The following is a 24,441-nucleotide window of genomic DNA, read 5'->3' as shown; positions in this document are numbered from 1 at the left end:
TGAAGATCTAACCGTCCGACTTCCCCTGATGGATGCGATTCAGATGATGCCCTCCATGCGTAGCTTTATGAAGGGTTGATCTCAGGAAAAATATCAGACGAGAGCGAGTTCATGACAGTTTCCAAGGAGTGCAGCGCAGTGCTTCAGAACAGGCAAATAAAAAAACGAGGAGATCCCGGCAAATTTGTCCTCTCTATCCAGATTGGGAAGACAGTTTTCGCCTGCTCCTTGGTGGATCTTGGGTCTAGCGTGAATCTCATGCCCTACTCTGTAGCTTTACGACTCGGATACACGCACTTCAAACCAACTAAGATGTCCTTGGTTTTCGCAGACAGATCAGTCAAATCTCCTGTTGGTATTCTAGAGGATCTCCAAGTGAAAGTAGGGAACACCACTGTTCCAGCAGACTTCGTTGTTCTGGAATTGGAAGAAGAGTCTAAGGACCCCCTCATCTTGGGAAGACCATTCTTATGTACTGTCGGAGCTATCATTGATGTGCGACAGGGAAAGATTGATCTGAATCTTGGGGACATAGTTATGCAATTCGAAATGGATGAGTTGCTAAAGAAGCCGATGTTGGATGGACAAACCTTTGAGGTCAATGAAGGGGTTGATCCGCTCCAACCACAAGAAGGAATGATCGAGGAGATTCTTACCGAAGACCCACTGGAACTTGCACTGGTGCGTGCTGAAGCCGAGCAGAGTATGGTGAACATTGATGCTGATGGATATGCCAAGATGCTTGACTCCGCAAGGAGTATGGGGAGAATGGTAGTCTAAGTCTGGGGGAGGATATCAACAGGTGCGAGACCACTCCATCTGGAGCGACCCCTAAACCGGACCAACCAGAGGATCCCTGGAGCGAGCTCAAGGCTCCCAAAGTTGAGCTAAAACCCTTCCCAAAGGGCTCAGGTACGCTTTCTTAGGTCCGAATTCCACATATCCTGTCATTGTGAATGCTGAGCTGAATAATGTGGAAACTGCATTGCTTTTATGCGAGCTTAGAAAATATCGTAAGGCATTAGGATATTCGCTAGCTGACATCCCTGGTATTTCGCCTGATTTATGCATGCATAGAATCCACTTGGAAGATGAATCAATGACTTCTGTCGAACATCAGAGGAGGTTAAACCCGAATCTAAAAGATGTCGTTAAGAAAGAGATAATGAAACTTCTTGAAGCAGGTGTGATCTATGCGATTTCTGATAGTAAATGGGTCAGTCCTGTTCATGTTGTACCTAAGAAAGGTGGGATCACTGTTATCACAAATGAAAAGAATGAATTGATCCCTACTAGGACGGTGACAGGACATCGCATGTGCATAGATTTCAGGAAATTAAATGCAGCAACTAGAAAGGATCACTTCCCACTCCCTTTTATTGATCAAATGCTTGAGAGATTGGCTAACCACCCATATTACTGCTTTTTAGATGGTTATTCAGGTTTCTTTCAGATTCCCATCCATCCAGACGATCAGGAGAAAACGACGTTCACATGCCCCTACGGAACGTACGCTTACAGGAGAATGCCATTCGGCTTGTGCAATGCGCCAGCAACATTCCAGCGCTGCATGATGTCGATCTTTACTGACCTGATTGAAGACATTATGGAAGTTTCATGGACGATTTCAGCGTCTATGGAAGCTCCTTTAATGTCTGTTTGTCAAACTTGTGCAGGGTTCTTAAAAGATGTGAGGAGAAACACCTCGTACTCAACTGGGAGAAATGCCACTTCATGGTCACAGACGGGATTGTTCTAGGGCACAAGATCTCCGAGAAAGGAATTGAGGTGGATAAGGCAAAGATCGAAGTGATGATGAGTTTGCAACCACCAACAAACGTGAAGGCCATCAGGAGTTTCTTGGGTCACGCTGGGTTTTACCGACGGTTTATCCAGGATTTCTCAAGGATAGCAAGACCACTCACCAGACTGCTCTGTAAGGAGATCAAGTTCGATTTCGACAGTGAGTGTCTAGCTGCTTTCCACACCATCAAGGGAGCTCTAGTCAGTGCACCTGTTGTGCAACCACCAGACTGGGACCTACCCTTTGAAATCATGACTGATGCAAGCGATTTTGCAGTTGGAGCAGTACTTGGCAGCGTAAGGACAAGAAACTTCATGTGATCTATTACGCTAGCAAAACTATGGATGAAGCTCAGTGCAGATACGCTACAACTGAGAAAGAGCTTCTGGCTATTGTTTTTGCTTTCGAAAAATTTAGGTCCTACCTAGTGGGATCTAAAGTGATTGTGCACACAGACCATGCTGCTCTTAAGTACCTGCTCACAAAGAAAGATGCGAAACCGAGGTTGTTAAGGTGGATTCTTCTTCTCCAAGAATTTGATCTAGAGATAAAAGATAAGAGAGGTGTCGAGAATGGGGTCGCTGACCATCTGTCCAGAATGAAGATTGAGGACGACACAACTCTTGATGAGGAACACCCAGTTGAACACGTCAACGCGATTGGTCTGTGTTACGCGGAACAATCTCTAAGAACCATGTCAGACTGTTCCAGCATCGCGGAACAACCTCCGAGGAAGGCGTCCGATTGTTCTCACATCTCGAAACATCCTGTCGCCTTGATCCAAAAGCAATATCCTTACCTCCCATGGTTTGCTGAGATTGCTAACTATCTAGCTGCTGAAAAGCCACCACTTAAGTTCACAGGAAACGACAAGAGGAAATTCCTGAGAGAGGCAAGGCGTTATGTTTGGGATGAACCGTTCTTGTACAGACAAGGCAAGGATGGTTTGTTCAGAAGGTGTGTTCCAGAGGCAGATATCCAGGAATTCTGCACCACTGCCATGGTTCATCTTACGCAGGTCATTTCGCTGCATTCAAAACGGTTTCTAAAGTCCTCCAAGCAGGGTTCTGGTGGCCGACTATGTTCAGGGATGCTCAAGCCTACGTAGCCAGGTGCGATGCATGCCAGCGACTTGGGAACATCAGCAAGAGGAATGAGATGCCTCAGAATTACATTCTAGAGGTTGAGGTATTCGACTGTTGGGGAGTCGATTTCATGGGACCATTCCCTGCGTCCTTCAAGAACGAGTACATCCTTGTCGCCGTTGACTACGTGTCTAAGTGGGTAGAAGCAGTGGCAAGCCCTACGAACGATGCAAAAGTGGCGACTAAGATGTTCAGCTCAATCATATTCCCAAGGTTCGGAGTGCCTAGGGTCGTAATCAGCGATGGTGGAACACACTTCATCAACAAGGCATTTCAGGGCCTTTTAAAAAAGAATGGAGTGAACCACAAGGTGGCAACTGCTTACCATCCACAGACGAGCGGACAGGTTGAGGTGTCCAACAGGGAGATCAAAAGCATCCTGCAGAAAACTGTCAACACATCGCGAAAGGACTGGTCGCTTAAGCTGGACGATGCGCTATGGGCCTACAGAACGGCCTACAAGACGCCGCTAGGAACGACTCCCTACCACCTGGTGTATGGTAAAACATGTCACCTACCCGTCGAGCTTGAATACAAGGCTGCATGGGCAGTCAAGCTACTGAATTTCGACATCAAGCCAGCAACCGAGAGACGCATGATCCAGATTCATGAACTGGAGGAGATAAGGCACCTCGCCTATGAAAGCTCCAAAATCTACAAAGAGAGAACCAAGGCCTACCATGACAAGATGATCATTGCCAGATAATTCGAACCAAACGATAAGGTCTTGCTTTTCAATTCGAGGCTGAGATTATTCCCAGGGAAGTTGAAGTCTCCCAGGGAAGTTGAAGTCTAGGTCCGGGCCTTTCACTGTTAAGGAAGTTCGACCCTACGGAGCAGTTGTGTTATTAGACAGAAAAGGGGACGAGTTTGTAGTGAATGGACAGCGCGTCAAGCACTACCTTGCTGACTCCACTATCGCAGAGGGAGAAGAAATTCCCCTAAGCGAGCCCCCATCAGCCTGATCAATTGATCCAAGTCGAGCTAATGACTTTAAACAAGCGCTTGGTGGGAGCAACCCACTGGTCAGTACATACATTGTCTACATAGTCTGTTCTTTTCCTTTTCTAATTTATTTTGCAGAAAAAAAAATCGGACTCTTCACTCAGAACAACCAACGGACTGTTCTTCTGTTAGAACAACCCATCGACTGTTCCAGGTAAGTGTTCCGAACAAAAAAAAAAATTTAAAAAAAAAAAGAGAATAATTTCGGGAACAGTTAGGGTTTTGCCTATTTAAGGCTTCACCCTTCACTTTCCCTTTCAGTCCGCCGTACACTGATCCCCCACTTGCGATTTTCTCTAAACAAACCACCAAATCTTTGATTCTCAACCGTTTTAAGTGGTTTTGCTTCTCATTCGTTTGGAATCTCGAGTTCTCTCTGTTTTTGCAGATCACTTTACCAGTTTCCACAGGTAAGAGGCCCGACAATCCCAACTCGGTTTGCAAGTTCATTTCTAACCGCTTTCATAGATCAATTCTTGTTTAACCACTTGATATCGATCTCCCCTCGTGCTGTTAGGGTTGATTTAGAATATGAACACTCTCCTATTTCACGATTGCGATTTGAGTTTGATTTGGTTGAAATTTGTTGAAGTGAACAGCGGTTTGCAGTTCGCACAAGGAGAGATGGGAATACCTCGATTCCATTTCTTCTGTGTGACATAATAGAACTAATGCTTGATCTTGTTTGCCTTGTAGATGGCAAGAACTAAGCAATCCGCCAAGCGAACGAGAGCCACGTGCAGCACGCCACCCCCGCAAGTGCAGCAACAAACGTCCGCCTCCTACCCATGGCCCCGCGAGCAAGAGGGTGAACTGATTGATCTCGACAGCCCATTGCTCCTGGACTTCAATTGCGAGGGGTGGGATAAGGGGACAGCAGCTCGTTACAACGCCCTCCTCCGAGTTGACATGCTGCCCACTCGTTTCTGCCACACAGAAACTTTGGCTGATCTTGGGATCGACGAGGATGTATTCGAAACGCTGCACGCCATCGGGATTGCTCCTCTGTGCTACACAACGCACGAGCTCTACCCAGACCTTGTTCGCCACATGCTCGCCACGGCCACGATCACCTACGAGGATTCCGACGCACCCTCCTACGCCAACTGCTCGTTCTCTTTCATGGCGGATGGAGAGTACTGTCGCTTGTCCCTCGACAAGCTCAATGAAATCTATGAGATGGCCGCCGAACCAAAGGGGGTAGCGGTGGCGAAAAAGTTCTCTCCCTCTAACGCCTTTTGGGACTGCATTGCAAATGGGAACTTCACAGCCGGGAAGGTCTACCAGTCGCAGATTCGGAACCCCGCGCTTCGTGTCATCGCGAAGATCATCTCAAACCTCCTGTTCGCCAAGGATCTGACCTCGAAGGTCACCAACGGGGAGCTGCAAACCCTGTACACTGGTATTGAGGATGAAATTCGCGCCTCTGGTTCCGGAATTCCCATTCAAAGGGTTAAGACGAATCCCGGTTTCAACTTCATCACCATGATATGCGAGCGGCGACAGTGCCTTATGCACGGCTCGAAGAAGAAAGACAGGAGCGGCAGCCTGCTCACACCGCTTTTCAAGCATTTCGACGTTGATCTCACCAAATACAGCGTCAACAAGGAGGTCCAGTACCTCGACATTAGGTACCTAATGGCGTGCCACATCATGCGAGATGAAGAGACCTACAGCTTTTACGATAAAGCCGGAACTCAGCTATTGACCAAACTGCCTCACCCCGAGATCACCAGGTTCAGCGTGTTTGAGAACATACGGTTTCTTCCTCCCCCCGAGCTCCTTTGCACTGATCCACGTGCTGCGGTCCCTGACGAAGACATGGATGATGTTGAGGACATCACCCCTGAAGCCGACCCATCCAACGACCTAGGAGAGCTCGCCGATGTGACCGATGATCAAGCTTACAGACGCTGGATGGTGGACTCGCAGCGAAAGAACAACAGCCTTATGCGGAGGATACTCCACCTCGTCACTGGGGGATGCATTGGAGGGAGCGCCCAGCGCCAGTCTACGACAGATCGACCACCAAGATCCCACCGACCAGGCAAGGAGCCCATGGGAACTGGCCCTTTTTCAGAAGAGGTTCATCGCTCGCGCAACAGGCGATCCTTTGACCCAGCCGAGAGCGGCGAGTCCGACTGAGTCCGCAAGGACTATCCTCTATCCATTGTTCTATCCATCTGAACTTTTTATTTTTATTTTTTATGTTTTATGCTGTGTTGCTTTTTGGCTGACCTCAGCTTCATTTCCACCAGGGATGGTGTCGATTAAGTCTGGGGGAAGCACTGGGTGCTGAAACTCTATTTTTTTGTTTCTTTGTTTTTGAGTCAGTCCTTGCGTCATCTTGATGTTTTATCGAGTCAGTTTAGGATCGAGTCATTTAAAACTCTTGTGGGAATTAGGACCTTGTGATATATTCTTTTAACCACCTCGTGCTCTAACATTCTTATCCAGTGACCTTAGCAGTGATGAAAGAGCCCATACTTGGACCTGGAACACCCTTTGACTCATCTCATTTGACTCTCCAGAAGCTCTCATCCGATCAGGTTACACTGGGTAGACTCAACTCCACCCAACTTGAACCTAATCTTGACTGAAATTCTTCTTGTTATGGGCACTAGATCAGGGAAACGAGACCAACGCTCAGGGCTTCTTATTCTTTTTACCAATCTTGCTGATCCTGAGCGGCTAGCTCATTTTTAGCTAGTTCCAACCTTCTACCTAAACCTTTATTTTCACCCTCATGCATTCTGTTTTTCAATGTCATATGTGCAGATATGTGCAAAAGGGCCGGAGAGGATAGGATTGACACAGCCCCTTACTCGTTGACGCCTGACACTCAGAGAGAAGAGCAAGCAGATTGAGAACAGTCGACAAGATCAATCCTTAAAGAAAGGAACAGTCGAAGGCGCATGGAACAATGGCACCCCATGAGAAACAGAGGATAGACCCCCAGCGGCTGCAAAACATTCGTCCCGATACCTCCCTCCATCTCCACTCAAAAAAAAAAAAAAAAAAAAAAAAAAAAAAAACCGAATGCTTTAATTTATTTATGATGGAGAGGGTAGATTCGAGATGCATGCTGCTGGAAAAGGGTGAGCAAGAAGTGGGCGCAGATTTTGGAGGAATAAAAAGAAGTCAAGAGCTGAAGAACAGTGGCACGATTGATCCACATTGTAGAACAATCTAATCCGTGAGGCAGAGATGAGTAAGGGTTGTGGGCTTCAACAGATCCGTCCTCTCTTGCTATTTTGCGCGATATCCTGCATGCACTCAAACACGGTAACCCCTAAACACTCTCAGCTCCACCGTAAAACAGCCTATTCCTTATCAACCCGTCTACCCTGAATAGTGCTTGTAATGAGAAGCTCACGCTGTTCTTAAATGATTCTTAAAGGAGTTTTGTCTCGATAGTGCAACCTTTTCAGGTATGAGATACAGAGTACGGAGCTGATCTTCGAACAGCAATCGTGGGGTGTTCTGGTAAGGGTGTGCGATCTGATTCTACAGCTTGTATGGTTCAGAGATGTGTGGTAAGAGCATGGTTATTCAGACAAAGCGAGTTCCCGCTCCTTCAAACCTTTCTCCCTGCTCTTGAGGCTTGGTCTTGTTCGAGGACAAACAAGGATCTAAGTCTGGGGGAATTGATATGTGGTGTTTTTAATACCAATACATGTGCACTTTGAGCTCATTTTCAGTCCTAATTCGTGTTTAATTTACATCATTCTAGGTTGGGAACATGTGAAAGAGTAAAGGAGAGAGTTTCAGGAAGTCTGATGCTGTTTCGAAGGATTCAACGTGGAACAGTCATTTAGAACAACCCAAGGGTTGCTCCCGAAGAGATCAAGCATTAGACTGCTCCCGCTCATTAAGGAAACTTCATATTCTGGAGTTTTCCCTAGTTTCGACTTTCTCTTTCTCTTATTCTCCTATCACCAGCGCCTCCCTATAAAAGGAGAGGCTATCGTTTTCTTAAAGGACACACGCGTTTTACAAGAAACCTAGATTACTCTTTTGGATTTTACGCAACTTGTAAGGGAGAAGGCTCCATCTCTCATTCTCACGAGAAGATTACCCTGAACCCTTTGTCTTTTTACTTATTTTATATGCAGTATTATTCAGGAATCTTGCTTGTGTCATCCTGCTTTATGATTGAGTAGTAGGCAAAGCTTGCTTAGGGTTGTAGGGTGTTAGCCGCATGAACTGAACACAAATAAGTGATCTCAACTATCTTCATTCATATTGATCTTACTGCCTGCATTGAACTGATCACTTAATGTTGGATCTATGATTTAATCCTCTAGCTAACCGTTAGGAGATAAGTCGACCTATATTGAATGAGCTTAGTATCCCTAATCAGCGAGAGTAGATATTAGGGTATTAAGTGAACTAATCAGATCTCGCATCTAAAGCTTGCTTTCGCGTCTTGTTCCAAGCGAGAGCTTAGGATTCAAGACCGACTCGCATAGGGAATAAGATCACGATAGTGAGTTGTTCCAGCTGAGTGATCTGAGTTCTAGATCGCATTTCATCGCACTTGAATAGTTGTTCAGTTCTGCAAGTAACATCCGATTATTGACCCTAAGCCAGCTTCATTTAAATTGAATTCAAATTACCTAGGCATTCTTGTTACTTTTGTCGCAATTAATTCTCAAAACCCACTTGTTTCTCAGCTTGACATTGAACTCATAAGAGTAAAGAGTAAACTGGTCCTCTGGATTGAATCTCAAATATTACAATTACCACTGTTAACTTGACAGTAGCAAGGATTCATTTTTAGTGTATCACATATATATATAAGTATGCTTTTATTTTCCTAATTTAAATAATAGATTTGAGCATTTAATGTATTTTCCTAATTTAAATAATAGATTTACTTAATCAAATATTAACCAAAACAGATTTCCTAATATATTTTATATTAACATATTAAATATTTTTAATATTTGTTAGTAATAAATAATAAAATAAAAAACTACACATCATAATCAATTTATATAACATATAAATAAAATATAAAATATTTTATTCATATATTATTAGTATTTATACGGTCAAATATTTATACGGTCACGGGTCAAGCTCTAGATATAAACAACAACAGCGCAAGATTATTTTTCTTAAACAGATTTATTTTAATAGATATTATAGTTTCAAATTTGTTTATATATTTTATGTATTTATAAATTTATTTTCTTTGTTTTTAAGGGATGCTAAGATTTTAAAACTGGAAAATATTTATGACCCACCTATATATTATTTTAAGTAGGATAAAATTTATATCAGAATATTTTATTAAATTTTTATTTTTTATTTTTATTATAACTGCAAAGATTAATTTTCAAAATAAATTTATATTTAAGTACTACAAATACATCATTTAATATAAACTAAAAAAACTAAAAACATAAAATAAATATCCGCCCGGTCGGACAGGTCAAGGTCTTGTTATCATTAAACTAAGAGACTTTGCTAAGATACACTTAATTATAGGGGTTTAATAGTAGTTTCTTAATAAAGGTTCTTAACCAAAACAAATATTAAAATTATTTTTAAACATAAAATTTTGAACAAAAATTAAATTTACTTATTAAATAAAATAAAGTCAAACGATAATAATTTCAAAGAGGCATCGAAGTTCAGTTGTTGTCTTCATCACGTCCAAATTTTTACGCCATATATGTTCAACCAAATCACCTTTCAGTTGTTGATGTGCTTGTCTATCACGAATTCTTGTTCAAACACCATTTGATTGGCAATATTTGTAGGGATATATGTCGAATAGGTGAGATCGACATGTGAACTTCTGCTGCCTTCTCCTTGTTGAAAATCCGAAACATCATATTGAGTGCATTCATCTCGTTCTCTTCTACAATCATATTATGGAGTATGATACATGCTCTCATAATCTTCCCAATCATGACTTTATCCTAAGAAAATGCTGGATTTTTAACAATGGCAAATCGAGCTTACAAGACTCTGAAAGCACGCTCCCCATCTTTTCGGACAGCTTCTTGTGGAATTGGAGTAGATTTGATAAAAGTTGCCCATTTCGGATAAATACCATCGGTGAGATAGTAGGCCAAATTATACTCTCTTCCGTTGACCGAGAAATTCACCTGCCGAGCTTTACCATTTATTATGTCATCAAAAACATGTGAGCGATCAAGAACATTGATATCATTTAAGATACATGGACGTCCGAAAAACGCATGCTATATCCAGAGATCATATGAAGCAACCGCCTCTAAAATGATTCTTCCACTCCAAATGCATACAATTGATGCTTCATATCATCCCGGGAAATCCACGAAGCTCTCCAATATGAAGTAGACGTTGAATATCAGCCGGTGTTGGTCTTCTTAGGTGCTCATCGCCGAACAAATTTATGATTTCTTCCACAAAATTTTCCACACATAACCGAGCAGTGGTTGCACCGAGCCTGAGGTATTCGCCGACAGCATCAAGCGCATAACCATATGCCAACACACATATAGCTGCTGTACACTTTTGAAGTGTAGAGAGACCAAGCCTTCTGATACCGTCCTTCTTTTGACGAAAGAACAGAACTTCATTGGAAAGGCGATCAACAATATGCATGAACAATGCCTTGTTCATTCTAAATCGTCGTCGGAATAGATTTTTGGGATATGTTGCAGCATCACTGAAATAATCATTCCATAACCGGAGATGGCCATCTTCACGATTTATTTCGGTAAAAACCCTTTTTTCCTTGTCTTCCTTTCATCTTCTTGATCACCATCAACATTGCACAAATTTTCAAATGTTTGATCGAAAGTTTGATCAAAATATTGATCGAAAGTTTCATCAATATTACCTTCGAAAGTGTTGTGAGAAGATGACGCCATAAGAGGTTTGTTTCAGATTCTTGTTTCAGATTATATATTGTGGAGAGACGTATGAATTGCTTTCGATGAGGAGAATAATAGAGAAAGAGGATGGTTTGAAGTGTGAAATGTTGTGAGATGGAGAAAGTTTTGTTGTATTAGACGTATGAATTGTTATGGAGAAAGAGAATGGTGAGAAGTGTGAAATGTTGTGAGATAGAGAAAGTATTGTTGTATCAGATTTATAAAGTGTGAAAGAGTTCGGCAAACATTCTCGTGACACATACATACAAGAGCCCACACACACACACACATTCATTGTCCCAATGCTCCACTCTAAACACACATACATTCCCGTGACACATACAAATACAAACAATAGACACATGAACACACAGACACAACACATTCTCGTGACACAAGAATACAACAGACACATACAAATACAAACAACACTGACCCAATGCTCCACTCTAACAGCACTGACCCAAGAACACACAGACCCAAACACACACACTCTCTCACTGTCGTGTGACACAAGGATACAAAACTGTTGTCGCTGCTTGTGATTGATGACCACCTCTCTCTCACGGGTGCTCCCAATGGTTCACTCTCTCACCTGCATTATTAAAAGATGGACAAACGTAAATAAGCAGAACTGTTTTCATGAAAAGTACAAGTTAAGCAGAACGTATATAAGCAGAAAATATCCAACGCAAAAAAATCCTTGTAGTAAAGCATGAAAATAGTTTTATAACAAGCACAATTTAAGCATAACAAGTACATTAAACAAAAAAATTAGGTAGACATAATCCATCTCCGGTTCCTAGCGTGCGTTGAAACAGAGGTTGTGATGAAGATAATGAGACACTATTTTCATAGTTACCGAACGAAATGCTTTGTTGTCTGTGAAGTAGTTCAACAAATTTTGAACTCTGGGTAGATGGATAAGAATCCATATCCGAAGTAAGCTTAAAGAAGAGAGAAAAAAAGAACTGAACTAGGGAAGAGAAGCACACAGTTTGAACAAGGAAGAGATAAAGAAAAGAAGTAGGGTGAGAAAGTAGGAAGAGAAGAGACACGGTTTGAACAAGGAAGAGATAAAGAAAAGAAGTGAGGTGAGAAAGTAGGAGATTAAAGACGCGGTTTATGTAAGGAAGAGAAGGATCAACGCATTGATCACAACCAACCATAACCGAGTAGACATATATCTAAAAGCATTCATCACACAACCTCCTTCTACACAGAACACCATTCATTTCAGTCCAACTATAAATCAATTTATTACCTAAACCTACCATTACCTCACACAAACCACTTAAGCAGCTATTTAATAGCTAACCTAACACAAAACTACGATTGAATTCTATTCAGACATGAGTAAAAATCAACAAACAATCATACCATATTTCACAAACCACCAACCAATGTATTTATCATGATTAATCCGATTCAGCAGAGCAAAAAAAAATGTTTAATCCAATTCAAAATTACAGAAGATAATACATTTATTATAGAAGTTTAATGTGTTTTCTTAATATATTAAATACTAAAAAAATCTATATTTGTGGAACCGAGGGAGTATATTTTAATCATTTCCCTTTTGATAAATAAGAATTTATTAATCTGATGTTATAAAAAAAAAGAATTTATTACTCATGCAATCTTTCTTATAATATCTTTTAAACGAATATAAAATTTTACCAACGTGAACCACAAAACCGAACACCCACAAAACTCAAAACTCAAAACTCAAAAGCCCGAAACCAAATCGAAAAAAATCAAATGCCAAGGTCCAGTAAAATATCTATAACTGCGAGAAAAGGGGGCTTGGGCCTACGAACAAGAAGACATTTTTGTTATCTTTCTCATGAATGTTTTACACATAAGTGTAATCAACATAATGGATTTTTTTTTTTTTTGAAAGTACTCGATTTTATTTCAAAGAAAGAACTTATTACATCGTTAAACTAACTACCTTTACGAACCTGTCTAAGTAGCTATACCAATCCTCAGAAAAAAATTCTCCAAGTACCCAAAAAAGTGAGTGAAGAACTACTACTAGTGAGCCTCTCATGTTCCGTGACAAAGGATCCAACTTGCATGTTTTGTTTAAGATGTAAGTTATGGCTATGTTTGTTTTATTTTCGGTTTGGATTCATTATTGTTTTATACATTTTGGGTTTCAGTTTGATGTATACATAACTTCAAAATTTATTTTCAAAATTTTGTCGATTCTGACTTTAAATCTTTGGAAAACAAGAAATCCTAGTAGTTTAACAAAAGATTATGATGTTTCACTACAACTAATCTAATAAATAAAGATTTAATTCGTGGTCTCAGCTGCCAAGGAGAGAAATTGAAAGGTTAAGGTCGAGATCAATCTTTGGCGAAGAACCGAAGCAATCTTTGTTGACGAATGGTGCTGAACATGTGGAGACCGCGTCACTTGTTTCGCTCACTGATGATCCGTTGCTTCTCAAATGATGATGATTCAACGACAGGGACAACGACAGTTCTTCTTCTTCATGTTCATGTTTATGTTCGTGTTCGTGTTCATGCCAAGGGTTTGTCTCCTTCTCTGTATTCTATTGAGCAAAAAACGAAATTATTTACTAAACCGGAAATATCCAGGGGTTACCCAGTTTTAACCGAGCCAGTTAAGACTCTAAACCAAACTCTATGCCCACCCCCCTGGGATTTCAAAGAAACAATTATCAAACAGATTAGATTTGGTTTAGCTTTGACCCCGGTTTGTTTTTTGTCAACGCTTTGACCCCGGTTAAGTGTTCAAATTTATACCAAGAACGTTTATTTTCTAATTACCTGTTGACAAAAATAAAAGATAAAAATATACCTGGTGGAAATGATGTGATGGAAACGTCGTCGTTCCGTTCGTCTTCATGTTCATGATGTGAAGAGAGTCATCAACATCATCTCCACCACGAGACTCTGAAGTATGCCCCTTTCTTCTTCCTCTTCTGTACCAAAGTAATATTTAAAAATACAAAAAAGACAATTCAAATAGAGACAAAAAGTATATGATATCATTTCTGATGCAAATTAAGGATTTGTCAGAAACTATTTAAAATAAATAAAATTACCTAAGAGAAGAATGTGAAGAAAGAGAAAAGGTGTGAAAACCCGTAGGACAATCATTCCTTGTGTGTAAAGACAAGTAGTCCTGAAGATAATCCTCTTCGGTGTCTTGTCTTCTTATTGAAAATAAAGAGTTTTCCTCTGTTTCAAAATAATAATAATAATAAAGAATTAGGCTATGACCAAAATGAATATTCTATTGACCTATTAAAATAGCTATGTATTTTTATGACAATTGTCTTATGAATCATGGAGTACAATTCAGATAATTCAACAGTTTTGATGTTAACAATTCAGATAATTCAACGGTCCCATTGTTTCGAAAATCATATCAGAATATTTATGGAAAATTACAAAAAAATGAAGAAAAAAGTATACATTACCTGGTTTACCCAAAGTGAGTTTAGAACCTCTATGCATCTGTTCAGGATATTATAAATAATAATATAAGGATAAGAAAGAGAGAGAAAACTAATATTTGGTATATTTGTTACCTGAAGATGGCTCTTGACATGTGAAATGGTGAGTCCCTTTACATCCATCATCTTAAGAACAAGCTTTGGAGTAGCTCCTCACTACAAGAAAACATCGGGATACTGAGGGAAAAAATCGTCGGTATGTCGTCGGAATAACGCTATTCCGAGGACATACCGACGAAAAAAGTCCTCGGAAATAACTCCTCGGAAATTCATAATTCCTCGGAATTCCGTCGGAATTTTCCGACGGAATTCCGAGGAAACAAAATTCCGAGGATACTCCGAGGACACGAAGTTCGTCGGAAGGTTCCTCGGAAAATACCGAAGGAATTCCGATGGTCCAATCCTCGGAAGTTTCGACGAAATATTCCTCGGAATGTTTATCGGAAAATACCGAGGAACAAATGTTCCTCGGACTTTTCCGAGAAACTCCACTCCCTCGGAAAATTCCGAGGGAGTGGAGTTTCTCGGAAAATTCCGAGGAACTTTTTCCCTCAGAAAATTCCGAGGAACTTAAAGTTCGTCGGAATTTGCCGAGGGGAGAAAGTTCCTCGGAATTTTCCGAGGAACACCATTCCCTCGGAATTTTGAAAAAATTTATTTTTTAAAAAATTTATTTTTTTTTAAAATTAATTTTATTTTTAAAAATTAAAATTTTTAAAATTTAAAATTAAAATTGAATAAAACATAAAATAAAACATAGTAGATAATATTCAAATTTAAATAAAACATTCAGAGTTTTTGGAAAAAAAAAAAAACTACGGGTCTTGAATGTTCGGGAACGTCTCGTTCGGGTACATCCTCTTCATCATCTCCATCATCTGCTCGTTCAGCCTCTTCTGGGTCTCATAGCCCGCCTGTTGAGCTGCCATCTGAGTCTCCAACGCAGATATCCGATCATCCTTGTCCTTCAGCTGAGCCGTAAGAACTTCTGGATCAACATACGCATGTGGTGCAGAAGAAGGAGCAGCCGACCGGGAGCGACGACCCAAACCGACCAAACGTCCCTTTTTCTTTGGAACCGACTGAAATATAAATAACCAAGTTTAGATAATTTAAATTGATGATAAAATAAAAATCAAGAAATAATTAAATTGAACTTTAAAAAAAAAAAAACTTACCGATTCAACGATTTCGTTGATTCGAACCCGAGACAAGTTGGTCGAGGCCGTCGAATCGTCATCATCGGTTTGAAGCTGAGACACTTCGTCATACACCTGAGTTTGGACCAGGTCGACCACGTCCCTCACAAGACCATCATCAATCTGGCCGGTCTTCTTGTTGGTATACGCCCTTTTCATAAGGGCGAGATCATCAACTGGGTGGCCTTCATTTTCTTCCGCCTTGAAAAAAAATAAATTAGACAAACATTAGAAATTTGAAAATGCAAAAAAATAAAATTCTGAAACTTAAATAATTGAAGAAAAAGCGGTTGAGCTTACCATGCGATCCGCCAGAGTGGCAATAGATTGAGCACCCAAGTTATGCTTGTAGATGCCCTTTCCTTTACGGTCGCTCCTGCGGTTGTTGGAGTTGGTGGAAGAAGTTTCTTTCGTCTCTTCTTTATCCCAATGCGCACACAACTCCTTCCAGACCGTGTCGTTCATCGACTTTGGGACCTTTTAATTTAAAAAAAAAAGTTTAATAATTTTAAAAATAGTTTAATAAATTAAAAATTGTTAATAAATTAAAAACTACCTTGTTTACTTCCCACTTCTTCTTCCACTCGTACATCTGCTTCTCATAGTTGTCCATAACTTTATGGACAAAATGGTGATAGATAGAGAGCGTATCATCGGCATTCCAGTTGAATTCTTGCTGAAATAGTTTAAAAATAGTTTTTAAGCACAAAAATATAATAGTTTAATAATTACAAAAATCGTCGTTTTAATAAATAAAAAATAGTTTAATAATTAAAAAAATAATTTAATAATTACAAAAATAAGTTTTAATAATATTTAAAATGTCTAATAAATATAGAAATTAGTTTAATAATTACAAAAATAAGTTTTAATAATATTTAAAATGTCTAATAAATATAGAAAATAGTTTAATAATTACAAAAAATAGTTTTAATAATATAAAAAATATAATTTAAAAATTAGAATACTTACCGCAAACTGCTGAAACCACAGATGCTGCTTCTCGACAGGGAAGTGAGTGAAAGTCGGATGTCCGCTGTCGAGGGCCGAGTACATCATACGGTTGATCCATGCGCTGATCCCATTCCCGGATCGGTTGAACCTAATAAAAAAATAAATTATAAATAAAAAAATAGTTTAAATAAAAAATAGTTTAAAAAATAAAAGTTTAAATTACCATGTTTGACCATGTCCATGTGGATACTCAGTGAGATAGGGAAGATGGTCACGACCGGGCTGTCGAACCAACTCCGCAACCCTCATCACTCCCAGAGGACCGGGTGCAGCAGCGGGACCAGGAGCGGGTGCAGCAGCGGGAGCGGGAGCAGCAGGAGCGAGTAATGGAGAGGGAGATGTATGGTATGAGCTGTGGGGCGAAACGGAATCCTGAACATGGCTGGAAGAACCCCGAGACTGGCTCCCCATACCACCCCGGCTACGACGCTAGCGAGGCCGGATCTGATCATCATTAGACCTGTAAATTAAAAAAAAAACATATTTAAAAATTAGTTCTAATAATTTTAATTAAAAAAAACAGTTTAAATAAAAAAAGTTTTAATAAATAAAAAATAGTTTAAAAATTTTAAAAATAGTTTAAATAAATCCCAAAAACATAATAATTACGAAAAATAGTTTTAAAAATGTTTAAAATGTTAAATAATTACAAAAATAGTTTTCATAATATTAAAAATGTTTAATAAATATAGAAATTTATATTTTACATATAAAATACAAAAAAATGTTTTTAAATATTATATAAATGATTTTTAATCTTAAAAAAAGTTTTATAGATTTTAAAAATGTTTAATAAATATATAAATGAATTTAAAATGCAAAAAATAGATTTTATATACAAAAAACGTTTTCAATATATATATATAATTTCAAATTCGATTTTTATAACCACAAAATTAATAAAAACTCTAAAAAAAAAATTCAAATCAAGTGAAATACATAATCAAACTCGATTTTACACAAATCTACCATTCACCCTAACAAAATCTATAAATCTCATTCCAAAATCATCAAATCTACTTAAAAACCATACAAATCTAACCTAAAAGAGTGGGATAGGGTTCTTACATGATTATGGGGGAGGATTAGGGGAGATTCGCCGGAAAAACGCGAGAGAGAACGGTGGAGTCGCCGGAAATCGCGAGAGGAGAGGCTCAGCGGCGCGGAGAGAAAGAGAGAAATGGGGAAGAAGATCGGGCTCGCCCTAATATTATGAGGCGTCCGACGGAAACTATCCGTCGGAATTTCCTCGGAAATATTTAATATTTCCGTCGGAATTTCCTCGGAATTCTTTGATTCAATTTTCCCGAAATATTTGGCGGCTTGGTTTACCCGGTTAAATGAAAATATTCCGACGAACAATGATTCCTCGGAATACCCTCGGTAATCTCCGAGGAATTTCTGAGGAACCAGGGTTTGGGGTTTTAAAACATCGATTATTTTCGCCGTATTTCATTTCTTATACAATTATAATGCATACCATTGAGGATTCTTTGTATAGATGATCATAAACCATGAAATAACACAATTTCAAAAATAATTGTAAGTATTCCCTTTACCATTTATTAAAGTGTATAAGTGTTTCTCTTATGTTGTGTGGTTTTCGTTCATGCAATCGTAAAAGTGTTTGTTATTGGATAAAACACCAAAGTTCATAGTTCCAAACATCATAATCTGGTTATGACACTTAATGAAGGTTATATACGTGTTATTCAATCCGTAAAACGTTGTTTTCGATTTAAAACCCCCAGTTCCTCGGAATTTCCTCGGAATATACCGAGGAGATTCCGAGGAAATCCTTATGTTCGTCAGCATTTCCTCGGAATATACCGAGGAGATTCCGAGGAAAAAGAATCTATAATCAAATCCCCATCTCCTCGGAATTTCCTCGGAATTTTCCGAGGAAATGCCGACGAACATAAAGAGTTCCTCGGAATTTCCTCGGAATTTTCCGAGGGAATTCCGAGGAACTTGGGGTTATCAATCGAGAAGATCTATTCCGAGGAAATTCCGAGGAAAACCTATCTGTCCTCGGAATTTCCTCGGAATTTTCCTTTAAAAAAAAAAAAAAAATGTCGACGCTAGTCTGTTTCTGAGTCGTCATCACCAGATGAATCTGAATCTGGATCTTGGTGAAACTCTCCAATCACTGGTTCATCCTCTACGTGAACGGCGGCTTCTTCTCCGAAGTCAGTTAAATCGACTACAAGGCCAACTCCACCTAAATCTTCTGCTGCACTCCACCGACGTCTGGCGTCCTTTCTGCACCAAAATCTCTAAGTTGTCTCTTCAAATCTTTCCCACGAATTTCCGGAGGTGGACTGTCAAACACCCTCTTGTTCTTCGTAAACAAATTCCTACTTCTACGATATGGATGATCTGGTGGTAGAAATCTCCTGTGACAGTCAAACCAACACGTTTTCCTTCCGTGTTTTAGTTGGAAAGCATCAGTGTTATCTTGACAATATGGACATGATAGCCTTCCATGCGTTGTCCATCCAGATAACATACCATATGCTGGAAAATCACTTATTGTCCACATTAGTACTGCCCGCATTTGAAAGTTTTCTTTATACGAAACATCGTATGTTTCAGCACCTTGAGTCCATAGTTGTTGCAACTCATATATTAGTGGCTGAAGAAACACATCAAGTGATCTCTTAGGATGCTCTGGTCCGGGAACGAGAATCGAGAGAAACAAAAACTCTCGTCGCAAGCACAAGTTTGGGGGTAGGTTGTATGGTGTAAGAATGACTGGCCATAGAGAATACTGTCTTCCACTCTTGCCAAACGGGCTGAAACCATCAGTACATAATCCAAGGTAGACATTTCTTCTCTCATACGCAAAGTCGGGATACTTTGATTGGAAATGCTTCCACGCTTTTGCATCTGAAGGATGTCTGATCTCACCATCTGTTGAGTGCTCTGCATGCCATCTCATTGGTTGCGCTGTGCGTTCAGACAGATACAGCCTCTGCAACCTTTCCGTCAAAGGCAAATACCACATCCTTTTATATGGTACTGGAACTCTTCCACTCGTATCTTTATAACGAGGCTTCCCACAAAATTTGCATGAAACCCGCTGTTCATCCGCCCTCCAATAAATCATGCAGTTGTCTCTGCATACATCTATTACCTGATACGATAAACCAAGACCAGCTACGAGTTTCTGAACCTCGTAGTATGAGCCAGGAGCTACATTATCTTCGGGTAGAATACCTTTTACATAATCAGCAATCGCATCCACACAGTCTTCAGCCAAATTATAATCCGTCTTAATGCCCATCAATCTTGTAGCAGATGATAAAGCTGAATGACCATCTCTGCAACCTTCGTACAATGGTTGCTTTCCAGCATCCAACATATCATAAAATCTCCTAGCTTCGGCATTGGGTAAATCTTCCCCTCTAAAATGATCATTTACCATCTGCTCAGTACCTACACCGTAATCTACATCCGTTCTAATTGGATCTTCTAATCTAACCGCTGGCTGAGGTTCGCTAGTACTACCAAGTTCATAATCAGTTTCTCCATGATGATACCAAATTTTGTAACTTCGTGTAAACCCACTCAAATATAAATGAGTCCAAACATCCCATTCTTTAATAACTTTTTTATTTTTACAATTAGAGCAAGGACATCTTAACATACCTGTTTTTGCTTCCGGTTGTCGGTGAACTAACCCCATGAATTCGGTTATACCTTGTTGGTATTCTTCCGTAAGCAATCTCGTGTTCGGATCCAAATGAGGTCGATCGATCCAAGAACGAAAATAATTTGAAGAAGACATGTTTTTTATGAATCAAATTCGTGTGTAAAGAAAGTGAGAGGGAGGATGAAGATATGGTATGAATGAAGAGGAAGAGGGGTGCTTGTATTTATAGTTGAAATCCTGCCGACGGTCCGAGGAAATTCCGACGGAATTCCGATGCAAACGGCTAGTTCGTCGGAATTTCCTCGGAATTTTTAAAATCCCCCCAACGGCACTCCAACGGCTCTCTAACGTCTATAATATTTCCTCGGAATTCATCGGTTTTTTCCGAGGAATACTAGTTTCCTCGGTATTCCGTCGGAATATTCCGACGAAATGAATTTTCCTCGGAATTCCGTCGGAATATTCCGACGGAATTCCGAGGAAGCAAAATTTTGTGTTTCCTCGGAAATGCCTCGGTATATTCCGAGGAATTCATTTTCCGTCGGAACGTCCGTCAGAATACCGCTGTTTTCTTGTAGTGCCTGTTTCATCAAACCCAACAAAAATACAAAAGAGAACAAAAAAATATTAAAAAGGTGACTATGATGATTCTTTGTCATGAATTTTCTATTAACAAAAAATGAGAAATTACAATACTTTATAAGAGAAAACGTTTTTTTTAGCAACTAAGAGAAAACGTTTAAGATATATGAATGAAACAAACAAGCAAAGGTGTGATGCTTGGTTCAAAAACTTGTCCAATTTGGTTGTTTAGGTCGATGATGAAGATTAACGTTGAGAAGTTTCAAACTATTTCAAAAAGATAAAAAAAACTTTAATTTTTAAGATATATATGAATGCAACAAAGTAGCAAAAGTGCATGAGAAATTTTAATCTTTGAAGAAATACCGAAAAGAAACTTTAAGACATATATATATATATATATATATATATATATATATATATATATATATATGGACGTACGTGTGTGTGTGTGTATGTGTGTGTGTGAATAAAATAAAGTATCAAAATATGGACGTACGATGTTGGCCACCAAGCATATCGACGGCGTTAACAAAACAACGGTGGAGATCCGGCGTCCACTTGAGTCTAGGCACCGGAGACCGTACGTATGACCTAACTCCACTGCCTCCTTGACCATTAAAACCAACGCCGTCATAGTTTTCGTTACCATTTTTCCCACCACGCTTACCCATTTCTAAAAAAAAATTAGTCCCAAGAACCCTAAAACCCCTCAAGAACAAGATCTAAAATTTCCTTAAACCCAAGAAAAAAAGAATTTTGAGGGAAGAAAGAGAGAGAGGATTTGTACATGGGTATGGTTTGGATTAAAAGAGTTTTTTTTTCTGATATGGTTTTGGCTCTTTCTAAAAGATGACTGTCTCTTTTTCCATCTATTCTCTTTGTCCAATTTGGATGCACACTATCATACATATGTATCTATCTCTCTCTAATTTATATGTATATCTGCATGAAGCCAAAAATAATAAAAATTAAAACTGCATGACTGTCTCTTTTTCCATCTATTCTCTTTGTCCAATTTAAATGATGTTACATCTTTAAAACTACACTAAAAAAATAAACTCATAAATCGACAATTATATAATTCTTTTCCTTATAATAGTTCACGACATAGTAATGATTTGACGATTCGTATATAAACCTCGTAAATTCAGTTTTTGGTCACTTATATATTCAGACAATTAAGAATAGCAAATAAGAAGAATAAATATACATCTTTATGTATGTATTAGAAATTTAGAGGCGCAAATAATCAGCTGGAATGTTGTCCCTTTATAATTTTGTTTATTAAAAGAATGAGAGCACATGTGTTTTTGACCTAGCGACAAGTATCTACCCATCTATAATCTACAAAAACGGTAATCATACGAATATTTATTTGACTTTGGTTACATTAGTCTTGACTCCTGACCATTTTTATTATCTTATATATATTTAAATACTTTAAAGAATGATCATTGCATATCAAATCATCAACGTACAAGAATTCCACAATAGGCTATATATTGCATGAAAAGAATTATCTATTCTTAGGTCCTAACTCCTAATAGTAATCTCTTTCCAGAAATAATCAAATAAACTCAGGAGTACTTATTTACCTTGTAGGAATTTACCCAAATGAGTAAGTTTAAGTTTCCTCTGCACCCAAAACTTTACTCGCTCTTTTCACTATAGGTTAATTTAGACCATATTATAATTAAAGTTAAATCAAAATTAAAATAGCCCAACTGCTAAGGTTTGACCATAGCATAATAATTCTTCCTATTTTCTATCTTTCTTAGGGTTTCGTGTTTAACTTTCTGATTTAAGTAAATCAGAAATTTAGTATATGGTCCTTTTGGACCACCGTTTTGACTTCATTCCCCTACTTTCCTTACATTTTCTCCTGGTTCCCATTCATTTTTCTTCTTTATTATATTCATTTTCTTTAATTTTTATCTACAACTTAAAATTATCAACTATGCTTTATATTAGTTATTAAATCTACAACCAAAAATAAAAAATCGTTCTATGAATCCTGTTTATTACATTTTTATTTTGTTAATTTTTTTAAAAAAATAGATGTATAAGTATATTTCATTTTTATTTAATTCTTACCACTATTACAAATACAACAAAATAGTTAAAAAAATAAATTCTAGCAAATTTTACAATTACACTTCTACCGATCATTCACATCGTACTGAATACTCTCACAGTCCTTTGCACATTGTTCTCTTCTTAGTCTTCAATCTTCATCGTTGCTTTGCACATCGAAATCAATGAAAAATTAAAAGTCAAAGGTATACATGCATTATAGCCCACAGTAATTACTGATTTCTCCAATTTCTTAAACGACGGGCTCAATACATTGATTAAATTTTTCTTAACTAGGAAATTCTTGATAGAATATTGTCCATGGAATACGTTTTCTTCATATAATGAGCATTCCAGAGTATGTTCATTTGTCCGAATTCAACTTTTGATAATACTAGTTTGAAATTTTGATAAGCCTAAAATGTAATGATCCCTCAAAACGTCCAAACCAATGCCGTCCGACTTAAGAAACTGTTGTATATATATTAAATCAAAATATATATATATATATATATATATTACTTAAGATAATTTTCAGTGTTCGATGTGAAACATTATCTCTAATACATTTTTTGAAATGATGGTTCTTTGACCATTAATCTCATAATGTTTAAACAAAAACCGGTGAACCAATTTTGGTTAATCAATTAGGAATCATATTAGATTGTGCGAATCAAACTCTACTACCATATAAAGCATGTCTATCGCTTTAGATATTCACCTAGGTAATTTGTTAGATAAATTAAATATTTGTAGTTCAATATAACAACTAAATTATAAATCATAGGGAAAAAATGAACAAATTATAAAGTGCCACATAGGTATAAGAATATCTCTATTCTTTTTTTTTTTCTCAACCAAGAATATCTCCAATCTCATTTTCCAGTTTCTCAAACTAGAAAACATGTACTTTCTCTTAACATTATTTTACCTTTCTATTTTCAATTTTTTCGATTTTCATTTTTAATGTTAAGATATTTAATGAGATATCACCAATGTGGTTGTTTTTCACTTCTGAATGGATTATCTGACTTTCATATACTACTTAATTTTTTTATAATTTTTGATATAATTGTTATAACATATTCAAAAGCGAAGCTGCTTCATTTTAGCCATGGGTACAAATACACCCACTACTTTTTCATAAAATAATTTTGTAAAGAATATTTTTAACGTTTTACAGAAATTAATGCCAAATTCATCCGTACACCAAATCTTTTTTTTTTCAGTTTGCCCTCTAATTTCATGATTTATGATTTTTTCCTAATTATGTTTTTATATTATCACTAAAATATACCCCAGTAATAATAATATCGCCTAGCTTTGCCCTTGTGTATATCATACAATTATACTAAGAGTTTTTTGGCGCAATGCGCAGAAATAAAAAAAAAAAGAAATATAATTTTATTTATTTTTAAAGAAAATTTTAGTTTATACTGGGACATTATCATTTTTATTTTAACTTTATCGCTTGAAAAAAATAAAACCATAAATATATTTTTTGTAGTTTTATTCCTTTTGATTTGGTTAAAAAAATTATTTTGATTTTATTTAAATTTTAGTAGAGTTAAGGTTACATTTTATCAAAATAA

The 24,441-nt window shown here is 38.1% G+C and overlaps 3 protein-coding genes across 11 annotated transcripts; 2 read left to right on the top strand and 1 right to left on the bottom strand.

Annotated features, from left to right (window-relative positions):
* The first annotated feature begins 111 nt into the window (after nt 1–111).
* Nucleotides 112–780, top strand: LOC117127702. The gene has a single exon (XM_033278329.1). The coding sequence runs from the start codon at nt 112–114 to the stop codon at nt 778–780; it is 669 nt and encodes a 222-aa protein (XP_033134220.1).
* A 3,188-nt stretch (nt 781–3,968) lies between these two features.
* On the top strand, nt 3,969–9,523 carry LOC117127964. Its single transcript, XM_033279100.1, has 2 exons — nt 3,969–4,364; nt 4,651–9,523. The coding sequence occupies exon 2, from the start codon at nt 4,651–4,653 to the stop codon at nt 6,097–6,099; it is 1,449 nt and encodes a 482-aa protein (XP_033134991.1). The 5' UTR covers nt 3,969–4,364; the 3' UTR covers nt 6,100–9,523.
* Nucleotides 9,482–24,441, bottom strand: LOC103839454 (putative Myb family transcription factor At1g14600). Of its 9 annotated transcripts, none has more exons than XM_033279108.1 (9): nt 21,273–24,441; nt 14,399–14,475; nt 14,288–14,324; nt 13,910–14,045; nt 13,663–13,786; nt 11,590–13,393; nt 10,151–11,424; nt 9,931–10,084; nt 9,482–9,826 (listed from the first exon to the last, which is right to left on the bottom strand). In XM_033279108.1, the coding sequence occupies exons 1-6, from the start codon at nt 21,445–21,447 to the stop codon at nt 13,145–13,147; spliced, it is 798 nt and encodes a 265-aa protein (XP_033134999.1). In that variant the 5' UTR covers nt 21,448–24,441; the 3' UTR covers nt 9,482–9,826; nt 9,931–10,084; nt 10,151–11,424; nt 11,590–13,144. The 9 variants fall into 9 exon arrangements, with proteins under 9 accessions (XP_033134999.1, XP_033134998.1, XP_033134997.1 ...); XM_033279107.1 differs by having other exon boundaries at nt 9,931–10,076; XM_033279106.1 differs by having other exon boundaries at nt 9,496–9,826; nt 9,931–11,424.

This window comes from Brassica rapa, chromosome A09 (assembly GCF_000309985.2).
Source record: "Brassica rapa cultivar Chiifu-401-42 chromosome A09, CAAS_Brap_v3.01, whole genome shotgun sequence".
Taxonomy (NCBI): Eukaryota; Viridiplantae; Streptophyta; class Magnoliopsida; order Brassicales; family Brassicaceae; genus Brassica; species Brassica rapa.
This window is presented reverse-complemented; position numbering and strand designations above follow the sequence as displayed.

Bases quoted from the DNA above. Each gene is read 5' to 3' on its own strand.
- LOC117127964 (XM_033279100.1), top strand. From the start codon at position 4,651: ATGGCAAGAACTAAGCAATCCGCCAAGCGAACGAGAGCCACGTGCAGC.
- LOC103839454 (XM_033279108.1), bottom strand. From the start codon at position 21,447: ATGGGTAAGCGTGGTGGGAAAAATGGTAACGAAAACTATGACGGCGTT. The intron at 14,476-21,272 runs GTACGTCCATAT...TCTTGTAGTGAG, and splicing joins TATGCTTGGTGGCCAACATC to GAGCTACTCCAAAGCTTGTT. The intron at 14,046-14,287 runs GTAATGTATACT...ATTTTGAAACAG, and splicing joins ACTCACTTTGGGTAAACCAG to AGGAAAACTCTTTATTTTCA.
- LOC117127702 (XM_033278329.1), top strand. From the start codon at position 112: ATGACAGTTTCCAAGGAGTGCAGCGCAGTGCTTCAGAACAGGCAAATA.